The sequence below is a fragment of the Lycium barbarum genome, chromosome 11 (assembly GCF_019175385.1).
Source record: "Lycium barbarum isolate Lr01 chromosome 11, ASM1917538v2, whole genome shotgun sequence".
Classification (NCBI taxonomy): Eukaryota; Viridiplantae; Streptophyta; class Magnoliopsida; order Solanales; family Solanaceae; genus Lycium; species Lycium barbarum.
Genome location: NC_083347.1, coordinates 20,263,255 through 20,278,098, shown reverse-complemented (window position 1 = coordinate 20,278,098; position 14,844 = coordinate 20,263,255). Strand labels below are relative to the sequence as shown.

Sequence of the window (14,844 nt, the reverse complement as noted above, 5' to 3'; positions counted from 1 at the left end):
CTAAATTCTGCTTGGTTCTTTTTTTTTTTTTTTTTTTTTTTTGTGCGCGTGTGTGTGAGGGTTTCCACGTGTTCAATACCTGCATTGAAGTCCTGAATAATTCAAATTCGTGTCATGTAAGGTCCATTCAAAGGGGAAGCACTCTCTAGCATAATTTCTTCTCCATTCTCAAGGATCAAATACGTGACCTCTGATTAAGGGTAATAGATCGTATCCATCAAATTCAACCCTCAGTGATAATTCTGCTTTAATCTTGAATATTTAGAAAGGTTTTTGTAATATAACCAAGCACATTCACTAATAAGGGGGTTTATTTTTTTTTTTAGAGAAAGTTCAATTTTCTTGGCGGTGTGCAGTGGTTAAATATAATGAATGATATGGGGCTTAACCAATTTGCTAAGGAGGGCAGATCACAGCTTTTAGGAAAGGAGAAAGATTTGTAGTAAATAACAAAGCATGTTTCACGTATTAGTTCTATTGAAAATGACGACTCATATGCACATATGTGATGTGATCTTGCTAAGATTTATTTAATGAATAAATAATAATGCTGGTGAAAGTTACACTTATACATGATTTAATATCTCTCTAAAACTATAAGGGAAATTGAATTCATAATTAATACTGGGCTCCTACTTTGTGCCCACTCTTCCGTGCAGTTGGTATGAGTACAATTTATCATGTAAGAATATGTTTCGTGAAAAATGTGTTATTTTTAGAGTTTACATTTTTTTTTTACGCTCATCAATGACATAAGTGATTGCTTATCAATTGGTGTGACATTTTTTCTTTCGGGGAACATCCTCGTTAACTTATTTTTCCCGATGAATTACGTACAAAATATAATTTCCATAAGTAATATTTTATGTTGATTGTCTTCCCCTTGCTTCACCTCCAACATTCCACCTACCCTCTTGCCCACCCCCACCTTCACCCACACCCCACCACTACTCCCTCTTCTCCCCCGATCCCCCAACCCCTCATTCCCCTCCATCCCATTTTTGTCTACATTAAAGGGGAAAAAAGGGGGAGGGGGGGGGGGGGGGGGGCAGCCCAGTGCACTAAGCTCCCGTTACACCCGGGTCTGAGAAAGGACTGGACTGCAAATGTCTATTATACGCCGCCTTACCCTGTATTTCTGTACAAGACATTTTTGTCAAAATTTATATAAGTATTCTTGAGAGAACACTTTTTATTTACTTATCAAACACAATCAAATAAGTTAAAAAATCACTTATTTTCCATGAAAATATTAAGTCAACAAAATCATTTTTGCTATACCAATGCACCCTAAATAAAAGGCCTAGCAAGACTTTTGAGACTAGTTTTTTAGGTATCGCCATGATTTCGAAAAAATATTTTCATGGGCGTTAGAAGAGGAATGAGTGTCACGTTGGACATGAAGAGGAGACTTTTACTTTCTATAAAATGGCCCAAAATGCATTTGTTGGGCTATCTCAATTCTACACCTAATTTGGAGGAAAGTTAAAAATGAAAAATTGAACAAAAATCCACTTGCAATACTTTGACTCTACTCACTATCTGTCTAATTTTCAAGTTTGAAACACCAATTACTTGACTTCACCTGCAACGTTGTTGTTATTTATTTGAGTATTTTCCTTTTTACAGGAATCAGTCAAAAGATATCAATTTTCTAGTGCGAGATATATTTGGTGGAAAACAGAATATTTATTATGGCATCTACCACTCAAAAGGGATATAACATACTCAAATTCTGTCTTCACTTGTTAACATTTTTACAGCCGCCAAATTATGAGCAAACTATCTAATTTAGATGTTATCTTCAAACTACAATTTTAATTAAATGTTTAAGATCGAAAATCCAAAAGACATCACTCACCATCTTTTCTCCTTTTTCTTCATGTTCCATGTTAGTGCCGTTGACATGCTGCAGAGGAAATTGCACGACTTGACCGTCAAATGGGCTGGCCTTTAATTTTTGTCCTTTAGCAATCGAATTTATGGCCAATGGGCATAAGTTCTTAAGTCATGCTGGGCATAAATTTATGAGTTGTTATAATGCGAAAATATAAACTTATGCCCAACGAAAAAGTTGTTTGTTATGAGGACAAAAATTAAGACCAGCACAAAATAAGGACATAAGTGCAAATGACTGTGCTGCCTCATAGTTTTTATTGGGCCAAGTCAGCTTTGTTTAGCCTATTTCGTACATCACCATGGCAAAAACATGAAAAAATAAAAAAAAGTAGGCCCATTTTATTGCAAGAAGTGGGAAGGGTTCCTGTTGACTTAGCAGTCCTTCATAATCCATATGTGATGTCCTGACTTTGCCCGATCCAATCTTCATTTTGTAGTTCTATGAAAATTTTCTAGAATTTGGGGCGTCACAATACCCACCGTTGAACCCCATGTTACGTTGTTTACACTTCATGTATTCAGCCATGAGTGCGGGGGAGGAGTGTTAATTAGATGCCACTCATTTATTGAGGAATGAGTAGTTGTTTCCTCATCATGAGATTTTGGATAATTAATTTTATCAGCTAACGTTGAAGGCCTCTTTATGAATAAATTGAAAGGTTTTACACTAAACTTTTACCATTGTAATGTGTTAGATATTTGCATACTTGTAAGTGTAAACGGTTAGACTAAATGGAAAAATCAAATCTGCCACACTAATTTTTCTGCCACACTAATTTTGACCACAATGACCCAAATGGGGCTAGGACAGTAAATTCACGCGGATATTTAAGTCATTTATGTGAATTCGATGACATTTCTACTCTTTCCTCTCGAAGTTCATTTTACACAATTAATGCATTTTGACCTATTAATTACTTTTTCTTTTTAAAAAATTACCTTTTAGATACTTTCTTTAATTAACTTTTAGTTGACGTGAATACATTCTTCTCTCTCCATAGGTTATACGAATTCGTTAGATTAATGGTAATGGTTATAGCAAGTAAGCTAGCCCTTAAAACTACAAAACAAGAAAGTTTGTCTCTTTATTTCAATTTGTTTGCTTGGTTTTGACTTGACACAGAGTTAAAAAAAAGTAAAGAAGACTTTTGAATTTTATGATTTTAAACTAAAGATATTTAAAATGTACTGAATTATCTTTTAATTTTGTTGTCTTAAACATGCCATGTGGAAAAGTTGGAATTAAAGAGTTATCAAAAAGGGAAAAAGACATTATTTTTTAAACGGACTAAAAAGGAAAGTAACACAAACAAATTGAAACAGAGGGAGTAATAAGTTAATACCAAGTCCAAAATTCATAAGATGACACAAGAGTACAAACAAAAGAGTTCAACTCCAATAACTTAATATACTTATATGAAAGTAGTAACAATATTCATTCCATTACATTTAGCTTATCCTAAATATAAGCATTCTCCTGTGTTTTCCCTGGAAGCAACAAGTCAACATTTTTGCCCACTTTAAAGTTCATGTGTTTGGTAGAAACTTCTTTTGTTAGACAAATTTCGGATAAATTTATTTTGAAACGTAAAGCTGATGCTAGTGCCTCCATTTGTAATGACACATAATAAATATATGTAATATTCTCCTTTCAACCAAAACAAAAAGGAATATAAGCATTCTAGAGAATTGCAATTCTTTTCTATTGTATTCTCTTTATTTTTCCTTATCAAGTTTTCACAGTGTAATGGGATCAACTAGCACCATAGAAACGGCTTCTCTGAAGTTATTTTTGGAAAAAGTATAAGCATCTTCATCTGTATATGCAAACTCCGACATTCTAGCAAGGTTGAGCACTGGCATGAGCAAAATCCTTGGTACTGCTGTAGGTTTAAGGCATCCTCGATTTATATCCTTCCAACTATTCTCTATTATTTTCCTTATGTCCGTGTTTGCTTCTTCTTTTGTGACACCATATTCCTTCATGTAACATTCAAGACCTGTTACATCTCCTCTTTCTATTTCTCTCTGCATATCCATAAGGGCAACAATCATTAGACAAACAACACAAGAGCCGGAATTGCTATGTGAACTAAATGGTATAAAGAATCCAGATCATCAAGCTATATTTCTATATGTACCATAATGTAGTTGTCGCGTTTTGAGTCAATATAACTAATTTTCAGAGTTAAAGTGGATTATATTAATTTAATATTTTATTATAAAAAACTATACGAAAAATAAGTATTAATAGAATCAAAAAAATATTGATCAAAGTTCACGCAATTTGATTCTCGAAAAGTGTACCGTGACTAGTATTTTGGGTCGGATGGAGTACTTAACTTGCACACTAATTTTTGTTGAACTCATAAATGCTACGTAAAAGGAAAAAGTATATATATTTGTTACTCAATTATAAAATACCTCAATAGGCTGATTTGCACAAACGTCCCCAATTTTTAAAGGGAAAAGGGTCAAATATACCCCTCTACTTTAGTTTATTGGCTAACTTTATCCTTCGTTAGCCAAAGTAATCAAATATACCCCTCCGCTAGCAAAAGTATACGCATATACCCTTGAATGGATGGAAATTCCCAAATTAGCCAAAATTACCAATTTAACTAAAATTACCCATGCCACATAAGTTAGACCCGACCCGACCTGAAAAATAATTTCCCCACACCCCAATATACCCAAAAAAAGAAAAAAGAAAAAAAGCTACAGAATTAACTTGTAAAACTGCAAAGATACTCGATTAATCTCCTATTATAAGACAAATAATTTCTTTTCTCGTTTCTTCTTAACATAATACTATGCAGATTTATGCTTTGAAATTAAGAAAAACAAGTAAAGCTAAAATTAAAAAACACATAACACCAATAGTAATAACTACAAACATACTCAATTAATCGCACTATTACTCAATAATATTTTCTTCTTCTTAACATCGCAAATTTCTGCTAAAACATTAGAATACACACACAATATATATATATATATATATATATATATATATATATATATATATGAAACTAAGCTAAAATTAAACTACACAAAACACTACGATAATATTCTTCTTCTTAATTAGCATAGCAAATATTGCTAAAATTTAAGAAAACACGATCAGTTGCAAATTTAGAAAAAAATATAGAAAGTAATTTATATTTTTTAGGGTAGGGGGTGATTAGTTTTTGGGTCGGGTCGGGTTTAACTTATGGGGCATTAGTAATTTTAGTTAAGGGTAATTTTGGCTGATTTGGAGATTTCCATTCATTTAGGGGTATGTGTGTATACTTTGGCTAACAGAGGGGTATATTTGACTACTTTGGCTAACGGAGGACAAAATTAGCCAATAAACTAAAGTAGAGGAGTATATTTGACTTTTTCCCATTTTTATAAGTTGTGCTAATATAGGCGCCTTAGGAAAATTGCCTTTCAGAACAATGTTAGAGTCAAGTATAATGTTTGTTCTAAATATTTCTCAACCTTACAATCAAAATATTACACTCATGTCGTCTAACGTTGACAATAACTTACAAAATTTTAGACCGTGGTCCAATATTTTCTCATAAAACTTTCAGTTTGTTTAAACACAAATCAAAAGTCCATATATTGCCAGAGAAATAAAAATATGATCGCAAAAATTTGTGTACCTCGTGTGATACAATATCATTGGATAATCTTGCAGTGATACCGGAAGCAACGAGAATTGGAGGTTCACTTGCAAACCAGTCGTAAGCCTCTTTGGTTGCTTTATTCCCCATGCCTAATAAAGAAACTGTTGCAAGACATGGGCTAGTGCTAGATTGAATTCCATTCTTCATATACTCCTCCATTGTTGGGACTTTGTTCCCATGATACCATTTGGCCTCTTTAAAATAAGCCCTCACCAACTTCTTCTTCTGAATATTGAAGGTACAAGAGTAAAAAAATCATGAATTCTCCTTATTAAAAACGTTTAACTCAAAGGTGGGACTACGAAAGAAATGGATTTTGAGCCTAACTCAACTCCAAAAGCAACACTTCCTACACGCGCAGGCCTCGACAATATATATATAAGAATCCAAACATGTAAAGAAATGGATATTAAGCCTAACTCAATCACAGAAGCTGGCCGATAAAGGGAGGACTGCCCAAGACCATATAAGGAGACTAAACACCCATACCACAACCGATGTGGGAGAATCAACAAATAAAGGGTAGGGATCAAAGCTACCGGATTCAACCGCACCAATAAGTAGAATGGTAGCTCCGCCCCATATTTAATTTGTTGGATTAGCTAAATAATTGCTAACAATCCCCAATTAATTACCGCAGCTATAGAATAGTTGACTCGAAATGACTTGTTCTCCTTCGCCAAATCTTTCTCCACTTCACTGTAAACATCTAGAAGAGCATTGTAGAAAAGCTTCATATATGATGGTAACTGTTCTGTAGCGTCAATGTTCCACCTACGTTTATGGCGGATACAGGTGAGATCATTAATAAAATTCTTAATTACTTACAAATTATTATGGCAAAATAAAAGTTGTAAACTATTCTCTTCGTTTCAATTTATGTGGCAAAGTTTTAATACGCAGTGAGTTTGAGAAAGAAATAAGAACTTTTGAAATCGTGGTCATAAAATGCCATAATATTTATGTGGCTGTAAAACTTTTGAAACTTATGATCTTAAATATTTCATAATATTTGTGTGGCTATAAAAGTTTCTGATTAAGGGCACATATATGTGAAATGAGATGTTTAAGAAAATTATTTGAAATATTAGAATGCGGTATTCTTTTTACAATGAACTAAAAAAGGAAATGTTACCATATAATTAAACTGAAATGGAGAGATCAGTATGATTAAAATGTACAAAGAAAAGAATACTACTCCTACCTTTCTATTGCATTTGTGAGGAGAGTAAGTTCATGTAGTGTTCCATAGGTATCATAGATGTCATCAGTAATAGAAATGAAGCATAACACTTTGGTTATTATGTTCCTGGCAATCTTATATTGTGGCTCAAAGTACACACCCAAAGACCAGGTGTACAACTCAACTACTCTGTCTCTTGCAAAAGGTAATGCTTTCGCCAAGTCCAATTCTTTCCACCACCTAAAATATAAATTGCGATCTTAAACTTAGTAATTTTTTTTAGGAAAAAAAAAAATTATTCAGTATTGTGATGTTAGTGAGTCTATGTTGCTAGTTACCTTGTGATATCACACAGCTCCCTTTTATGCATCTTCTGCAATATGTTGAAGTCCAATTTTGCGAAATTCAGTAAAATTTCATCACATGATTTATCTTCTTGGTAAAACGATATGTATTTTCTCGTCGCTACCCTCACTATAGTTTTGTTAATTGGATACTTTAGTGCATTGCTGACTTTCATCTGTAGAGAATTGCTTAATTTAGGTAACAGTAGCTTCAAATGACTGATGGTAAAATTAACTGCTTCATCAAGAATTTCTTCATCTTGTACTCTATATTGTGCTGCCTCGTACAAGCTCAACAATCCTGGCACGTCGCTAACCAATGTTTTTTTGTAATTTCCTTGATCGTCAATGAACTTCTTAAAAACATCTGCTTCATAATATTTTTAGGCCATCAATATGTAAAAGTTAAACTCTTATCAGCAACAAGCTCGAGTAATATTGTACAATTGCATAATGTTAAGTATTGGGAAGAAAGATTATACTACTCTCTTTGTCCTAACCCATAATGTGTCACATTTTTAAGAGCCCGTTTGGATTGGCTTATAAGTTGCTTATAAGCTGTTTTCAATTTTTTTGAGTGTTTGGTTGGCCAGCTTAAAGCTATTTTGTGCATAAAATAAGCCCAAAAAATAATTAGGCCCGTTTGATTTAGCTTTATTTAAAGCAGTTTATAAGCTGAAAACAGCTTATAAGCCAAAAAAAATAAGTTAGCCTACCCAACTTTTGTTTTTTTGGCTTATAAGCTGCTTATTTTAAGCCCATCCAAACAGGCTCTAAGTTTGTTTCAAAAAGAAAAAAAAAATGTTATCTTTCCATATTAAGAGATAATTTATTATAAAATTCTCATTTAAGCTCAATGATATAATTTATTGTCACACAAATATTTAAAACTCGTTTTAGATCATAAGTTTTAAAAGTTCTTTTTCATTAAACTTTGTATTCGGTCAAACAATGTAACACAAATTAAATAGGAGGGAGTATTACTTACCAGATGAGACATAATAGCCTTGTTGCCTAAGCAATCGAAAACTTAGAGCAACAGCATGAAGGTCACTTTCATTAACTGTACTAATCCATTCTTCATAACAAGTATAAAAGTTACTCAATGATTCCGCAATCTCATTTTCAAAATGATACGCTACTCCAAGCAATTGGATTGTGTTGATCAGGTCAAGTTTTTGCAAAGATTTGGAAGGAGACATCTCTAGCATTTTTCTCACTTCTTCTTTTAGATCCTCATGTTCCCTCTTTTCCCATTCAGTCGCTCCCTATACGAGTAAATACAAAAATAAAAATTAATTTGTAAATGACTACAAAATCAATTGCCCTAGATAGATCAAGAGAATAACTATAGTAAGATATTGAAATTAGCGACGGACAACTCATGTCGCTAAGCAACAAAAAATTGTCGGTAATCCTATTTCACGATGAATTATAAAAAAATAAATCCTAGAACTATTAATGATAAATTTCATACCTAAATCATTTTTTTTAGTTTTTCAACTGAAAATAAATGGACAAAACCATAGACAGTGCTAAAATTAAGACATGATCACATAATAGGCATCCAAATTTACCGAGAGATGAGCATAGGCAAGAAAATGGTCTCCCCAAATAGTAGGATGATGATTGTCACTCCGACGTGTAATCTTAGCCTCAACACCAAATCCATCCATGTTTCTTTCTTCTTTTAGTGGAATTATTGTAGTGTTTAAATTTGGTGGAGAGAAATTAAAGACGTAGCAATATGCTTTTGGGTTTGGTAACAGTAATTGAAACTACGAGAAGTGAATTACTTAAGAAATTCTGTTCAAGTAACTAGCTAATTGACAGACATGATGAGTCTATTTATAAAGCTTTGAAGAAAGAAAGGGGGTACTAGTGATGATGATTTAGGGGCCATCTGCTTGCCTCGGATTTAATTGTGAAAATAGCCATTTTGGACCATTATTTAAGTTTTCTCCAATGTTTCAAAATTGTCCAGTGATTAGCTATTTTTTAATACGGAAATAAAAGTTGATAAAAGTACTTCTAGTTAAATATAGAAAAACTTTATGAAGAAACTTTTGGTGGGGTATCAACTGAACTCCATGAATCGTTTCTACAATTTGAACAGATAAAGGTTTAAGCTCTTCATGGAATTTGAAACTCTAGCAAATTTTTTAACTCTAGTACATCGTTCTGCAGTTTCACATGTCAAGCTATGTGATAGAGCTATTTTAGGTTTTAGCTAATGGTATTTTGTCAAGATGTTATTTTTGTTTACCCCGAATTGAGGTAATAAATTGAATTTGTAAGTGAGGTATAGGATATGTAGGTAAACTTTAACCTAATTGGTTGGTAGGAAATATATACGGATTCGCTGCAATAGATATGTGTCTATATGTGTGATTTGCCGTGATCAAATGAATCGAAATTGATGATTAATATCAAATATATGTATTAAATAATATGTCAGTATTGGATGAGTAAATAAAGCCAAAGAAGAACACACAAATCCGGACCAATATCAGAGAGAGGGAGAGATTTTGTATATTTTGCTACTACAATGTTCTAGATCTGAGAAAAGCCAACCCTTGAAAGTAGGGAAATGCCTCCTATTTATAGTTTTGCCTTATGGGCCCTCTATACAACATAAAGCCCTTTTGAATAAAGAAAACTCTAAAAGGATAAGGTTGGGTCATACGGTCTGACACCCATACGATTTGGCAATACAATGTGGCAAAACGGTCTTGACGCGTGTCAATTGTGTAACTGAACACCCGGACTAACGACCACGATCACCCGGACTAATGGCCACGATCACCTGGACTAACGACCATGATCAACCGGACTAACGGCCACGATCAACTCGGCTATGGAGGAACCGGACCAAACGATTTCCTTCGCTTTCTTCTGATCAACCACTTCTAGTGCGATACCTCCGGTCCGAAAGAAAGTTTTCATGCTCGTGCTTGTTTCTTTCTTCCCTCGATTCCCGGTTTCACCGGTTTAGCATAAATCCGATTTTTACCGTATACAGATAGTCCCCACACTTTCCGGACCGTAGTTTTACAGGAGTAACGGGAAGTGGATGAGTCACGAAACCGGTGGTTCCATAAGCTCGTTCTTATCTTTTCATTTTGGCGGGAACAGTTGCGTCACGTCCCTCTGCCATCAGCCACGTGTCTTATCCCGAGCGGCCATCTTTGGCAATCGCCGTAACGCACGTCATTTCAAATCACGTCTCATTAATTGTGAGACACGTGGCATCCCCTGGTTGGCTGGGATGTGTAATCGTCTCGGTTCCCATGCCTATATAAGGCCTATAACCCCTTCACTTCTCCATTTTACTTCACTTCACTTCCCCACTTCTGATCATCTTCCATCTCATATTTCTTGCTGATTCAACCGTTTTATCCACTTGATTCATTGCTTATATTGTGTGAAAGAAAACCAACTCCACCAACTTCTTCATTTGTTGTTTTCCTATCGAAAATGTTGCTTTGTTTCTTCTCACTTTACCATTTTGAATTTTTTCAACTGCTCTTTCACTCCTATTTTTTAACTTCTCCCTTTTCGAATTTGCCAATCTCCTTTACCATAACTTCCAAATGTCTGCCAACACCGAAACCACCTCCCATGATGTTCCCTCGGTTTCTTCTCAAGGAACCGAGCCAACTTCACAACCCAAGGGAAAAATCACGTTTGAGCCCACTGCTTTGGACATTGTACCGTCCAAACCCAACTATAACAAGGATTTTGAAGTTGAGAAGCCTTCTCCAGTTGCTGATAGAGGGTTTGATGTGAGACGGTTCCCGTCGTCCATTACCGAGGACAAACTTGATCAAGTCCGGGCTGATTGCGGATGGGATAACCGCCCGGTAAGGCTTCCTATACGTTTACACCTATCTTTTTACACTCAAGCTCAACCCCCCAATCGACCCGCTTATTTTGGATATGTGCCGGACATATAATGTAACCCTGGCCCAGATTGGTCTGATAGTCTGGAGGACCGTGGCCTGCCTCAGGCTGTTGGCCAATAACTTGCAGAAGGAGTTTACGATGGCTCACTTCATCCGATTATATTCCCCGAGGTTGTTCCGAGAGGGTGTAATAAAGCTTGCCAAGCGAAGCCGAAACCCAATCTTTTCGAAGATGGATGAAGATACAGACTGAGGCTGGCTAGAGCACTAAATCCGGGTGAAGACCGGGGACATTATTCCGGCCAACTATATACCCTTTCCGGAGAGGTGGAATGATAATCGTAAGTGTCTCAGTTCTTTTAATAGCTACCTTCGAATGTTTTGTCGAACACTTTCATATTATCACTATTTTGTCCCCTTCTTCAGACCAGTCGTGGCATGGATACCTCCGGCTATCCGGAACAGGAACGAATGGGTTGGTGCTCTCCTTAGCCAACACAACCATGAAGCACGGACATGGGGACTCTTGTCGCGTGGCCGATGGGTCGCTCAAAACCACTGTAATATTATGCTTGGGTCGGAATTTATTGCTTTTTCTACCTTTCCTTTTATAACATCCTCGGTATTTCATGTTTACCCAAGGGCTCGGTGGACCCAAGACCGGAGCCAGCGGCTGAACCCGCTGCTTCGACACCCGAATTTGATTCAGAGGGTACGTCCCGCATTATTGCTACTGCCAACAAGAGGAGGAGAAACGACAAAGGGTAGAAACCGAAGAAGAGGGAAAGGAGCGTCGTTCGGACTCTAAGAGACGAAATAGAGCCCGATTTCCTTGTTCGGAGGATCGGTGTGACCCCTTCCGTTGCTTCTATTTCGGAGGAGGATACCACCCTTTCATTACTTCCTTCAGCCGGGGAAAGATTGTCAGCTCCGGTATTGCACACAGGTGGGGAAGAAGTTCATTACCCAACTCCTCTAAGGTCGATTGAATTTGTTGATATTTCAGGTGATGCTTCATCCGAGGAGACTCCCCTGCAAAAGACCAGAAGGTCCGGGCACGCACCAGCTGCCGAAGCCTATCAGGAGGCTGAGCCGATCCCCGGGACCGAGGCTCCAATGGATGTTGGTCCACTGCCCGGCTGCGAGACTGCTGCAACTTCCGAGATCCCTGCCTCTACCGAGGCTGCTCCGAGTTCTCCAACTCCAGCTTCAAGGTCGGATAATTTTAATGACATGTTCTCGGGTACTCCTCCTGCTACTGAGGAAGCTGCCGGTTTTGGACATCTCCCTATTCCTCGAGTCACGAGGGCAGCTAGCCAGTCCACCGAGACTGGTGCAAGGGATAGCCTGGTGCGCATCTTCCCGGCCCCAAGTGTGGAACCTAGAAGGACAAGATCAGCCGTGATTACCGTCCCCGAGGACTGCAGCTTTTTGTCTCGTCCGGTGGGAGTAGCAAGCTACCTGAGGCCCCTCGTCTCGGACTCGGACAAACGGAAGATGAGCGGAGTCCCCTGGCAGAGTCTCATTAACGAGGGCATGCACTCGGGCAATCGAGTAAGCTTATCAGCCTATCCTTGCATAATTCAATGGGAATTTTAACTTCTCGTTTATTCGAGTTTTAACTTCTTGTTTCTTTTATAGAGTGTGGTGCTTGTTAACGAAGCCTTCGTCCGTGCTCAGCAAGAAGTTGACGATCTTAAGGGCTAGCTGGATGCCCATGGTCGAGAAACGAAGAAGTTCCAGCACCTTTTACGGGTGAAGGAAGATGCATTGAACCGAGTTGTTGCCCTTTCCAACCTTCAACCCGAGCTTAACGCGGTGAAGGCCGAAAACCTTCGGTTAAAGAATGAGTTGGCCGAGGTGGTCGAGAAGAACCGGCTTCTAGAAGTGAACAAGGTCGGCCTTCGCTAAGACAACACTCGTTTTTCCTCGAGGCTTGGTGAGCTCGAAACCACTTTCTCTTAATTCCGGGGGGAGCTTGACTCGGTCAAGTCTGATGCCGTGAACATGGCCGAGAGGCATCGGTTGCTTGAATCTAAGAGTGCTAAGTACAAGAAGAGGATAAGAGTGTTCGAGCAAAAAGCCGAGGACAGGGCCCGGATATGTGACGAGCTGAAAATCGAACTCGAGGAGACGGCCGAGGCTAATGACCTTCTCAAAGCCGAGCTCGATTCGGCCACTCAAATCCAAAGAGTCCTTGATGAAAAGAGGGACGAACTAGTAGCCAAGCTGGCCCAGGCTGAGGCCGATTTGGTAGAAGCCCTTAGGAATGTGGAGGCTGCCGAGGCTCATACCACAATTGCGGTGGAGTATGAATGGTGGAAGTCTCGGAGGGTCACCCTTGAGCAAGCCGAGCATGGCTTTGCGGATCTCCTGGCCCTGATACTCAAAGCTAAAAGGGTCGAGGAAGAAGCTAAGAGAGCCCTCGATACTGACTCCGAAGATTCTGAGCGGACAGTAACCGAAAATTCCTGATCCAGCCACATCGGATAGACTAGGGCCTATATTTAAGCTTTATTTTTCTTTTTGTCTTTTTGGCTTAATTTTTGTTTTTCAACTTCGTAGGGGTTTCAGGTGTAAAAAACCTTATATATATGGAATGCGCATTTTTCTTAACTTTGTTATGACTTTTGCCCGAATTGTCGGTCCGTTTTAAGGACAAGCAGACTCGGAGTCATTATTTCGGACTGTGCCTGAATATTAGTTTTTCTCTTCGTCTGGTACGTTTTTTCCGGGAATTTGATAGAGTGGTTTGCCCGTGGGACTTATCTAATGCTTTGTGAATTCAGACGTCTCCAAATCACGTTAGGCATTTCTTAGGGCCGATATTTTTCGGCTATTCACTTGTCATGGATTAGGTTCGGACACCTGAATCCCAGCCTTAGCAAATTCTGATGCAGCAATCCCCATTCGAGGGTGTTAAAGATTTTGGCTCGGTTTATTGTGACCTTGTTGCCTTTGTCAAATTTCGACTGTAGTGCCCGGAATAAGGTATATGAATAAAGCGATGCCGAAATACGGCGGTACTCACCGGGTAGGGTGTTTTAACAAGAAGACATATCCGAAATACAATAATCCGAACTTTTGATAATCTTTGTATTGTAAGTATTTGTATGTACATGATATGAGAATTTTTTCCGTTTCCTTCTGTTTTTGCCACAACGAATACTAAATGGACACGATTCATTCTGATTGTTCGGTCCTTACATCGAAACCTAATATAGAAGGTCCTATTTTGGTTTTGCTATAGAAAATACTAAGTGGACACGATTCATTCTGATCGTTTGGTCCTTACATCGAAACCTAATATAGAAAGTCTGGTTTTGGTTTGTTGAGCTCCCCCGTTTTCGACTAACCGGGATAAACCTCGATGTGGGTATAATAGTCCTCAGTGCTTATCCGAGTTGCAAGATTGGGTAAGGACTATCAAGTCCCTACTAGTAGGGTGTGGCCCCGAGTTTCCGGGCGCTTGTCATCGTCTTTATCAAGTAACACGTTGTATTTGTTGCCTCATTAAAAACCTTGTCGGAAACGTTGTACTTCCGCCTGTCTGTTCGCACACGGGTGCTATGGAGTTGATACGATTTTCTTGATCTTCAACCCTTCGAGGAAATCATTGACTTTGCCGCCAACGAACTGAGGACCATTATCACAAGTTATCTTGGCCGGGATGCCGAAACGACAAATAATGTGGTCCCATATGAAGTCAATAACTTCCTTCTCTCTAATTTTTTCGAAGGCCTGCGCTTCAACCCATTTGGAGAAATAGTCAGTCGTAAACAGAATAAAACAGGCCTTACCTAGTGCCCATGGCAATGGACCAACAATGTTCATTC

At 37.9% G+C, this 14,844-nt stretch overlaps 1 protein-coding gene across 2 annotated transcripts; it reads right to left on the bottom strand.

The window, feature by feature from the left end:
* Window positions 1-3,273: 3,273 nt before the first annotated feature.
* Window positions 3,274-8,982, bottom strand: LOC132620353 (sesquiterpene synthase 15b-like). Of its 2 annotated transcripts, XM_060335018.1 has the most exons (8): window positions 8,681-8,982; window positions 8,092-8,371; window positions 7,370-7,470; window positions 7,098-7,279; window positions 6,781-6,999; window positions 6,212-6,350; window positions 5,553-5,801; window positions 3,274-3,927 (listed from the first exon to the last, which is right to left on the bottom strand). In XM_060335018.1, the coding sequence occupies exons 1-8, from the start codon at window positions 8,777-8,779 to the stop codon at window positions 3,637-3,639; spliced, it is 1,560 nt and encodes a 519-aa protein (XP_060191001.1). In that variant the 5' UTR covers window positions 8,780-8,982; the 3' UTR covers window positions 3,274-3,636. The 2 variants fall into 2 exon arrangements, with proteins under 2 accessions (XP_060191001.1, XP_060191000.1); XM_060335017.1 differs by having other exon boundaries at window positions 7,098-7,470.
* Window positions 8,983-14,844: the final 5,862 nt, after the last annotated feature.

Excerpts from the sequence above, each read along its gene's own strand:
- LOC132620353 (XM_060335017.1), bottom strand. The coding sequence starts at position 8,779 with ATGGATGGATTTGGTGTTGAGGCTAAGATTACACGTCGGAGTGACAAT. Across the intron at positions 8,372-8,680 it reads TTGCCTATGCTCATCTCTCG|GGAGCGACTGAATGGGAAAA; the intron begins GTAAATTTGGAT and ends TTACTCGTATAG. Across the intron at positions 6,351-6,780 it reads CTCACAAATGCAATAGAAAG|GTGGAACATTGACGCTACAG; the intron begins GTAGGAGTAGTA and ends CCATAAACGTAG.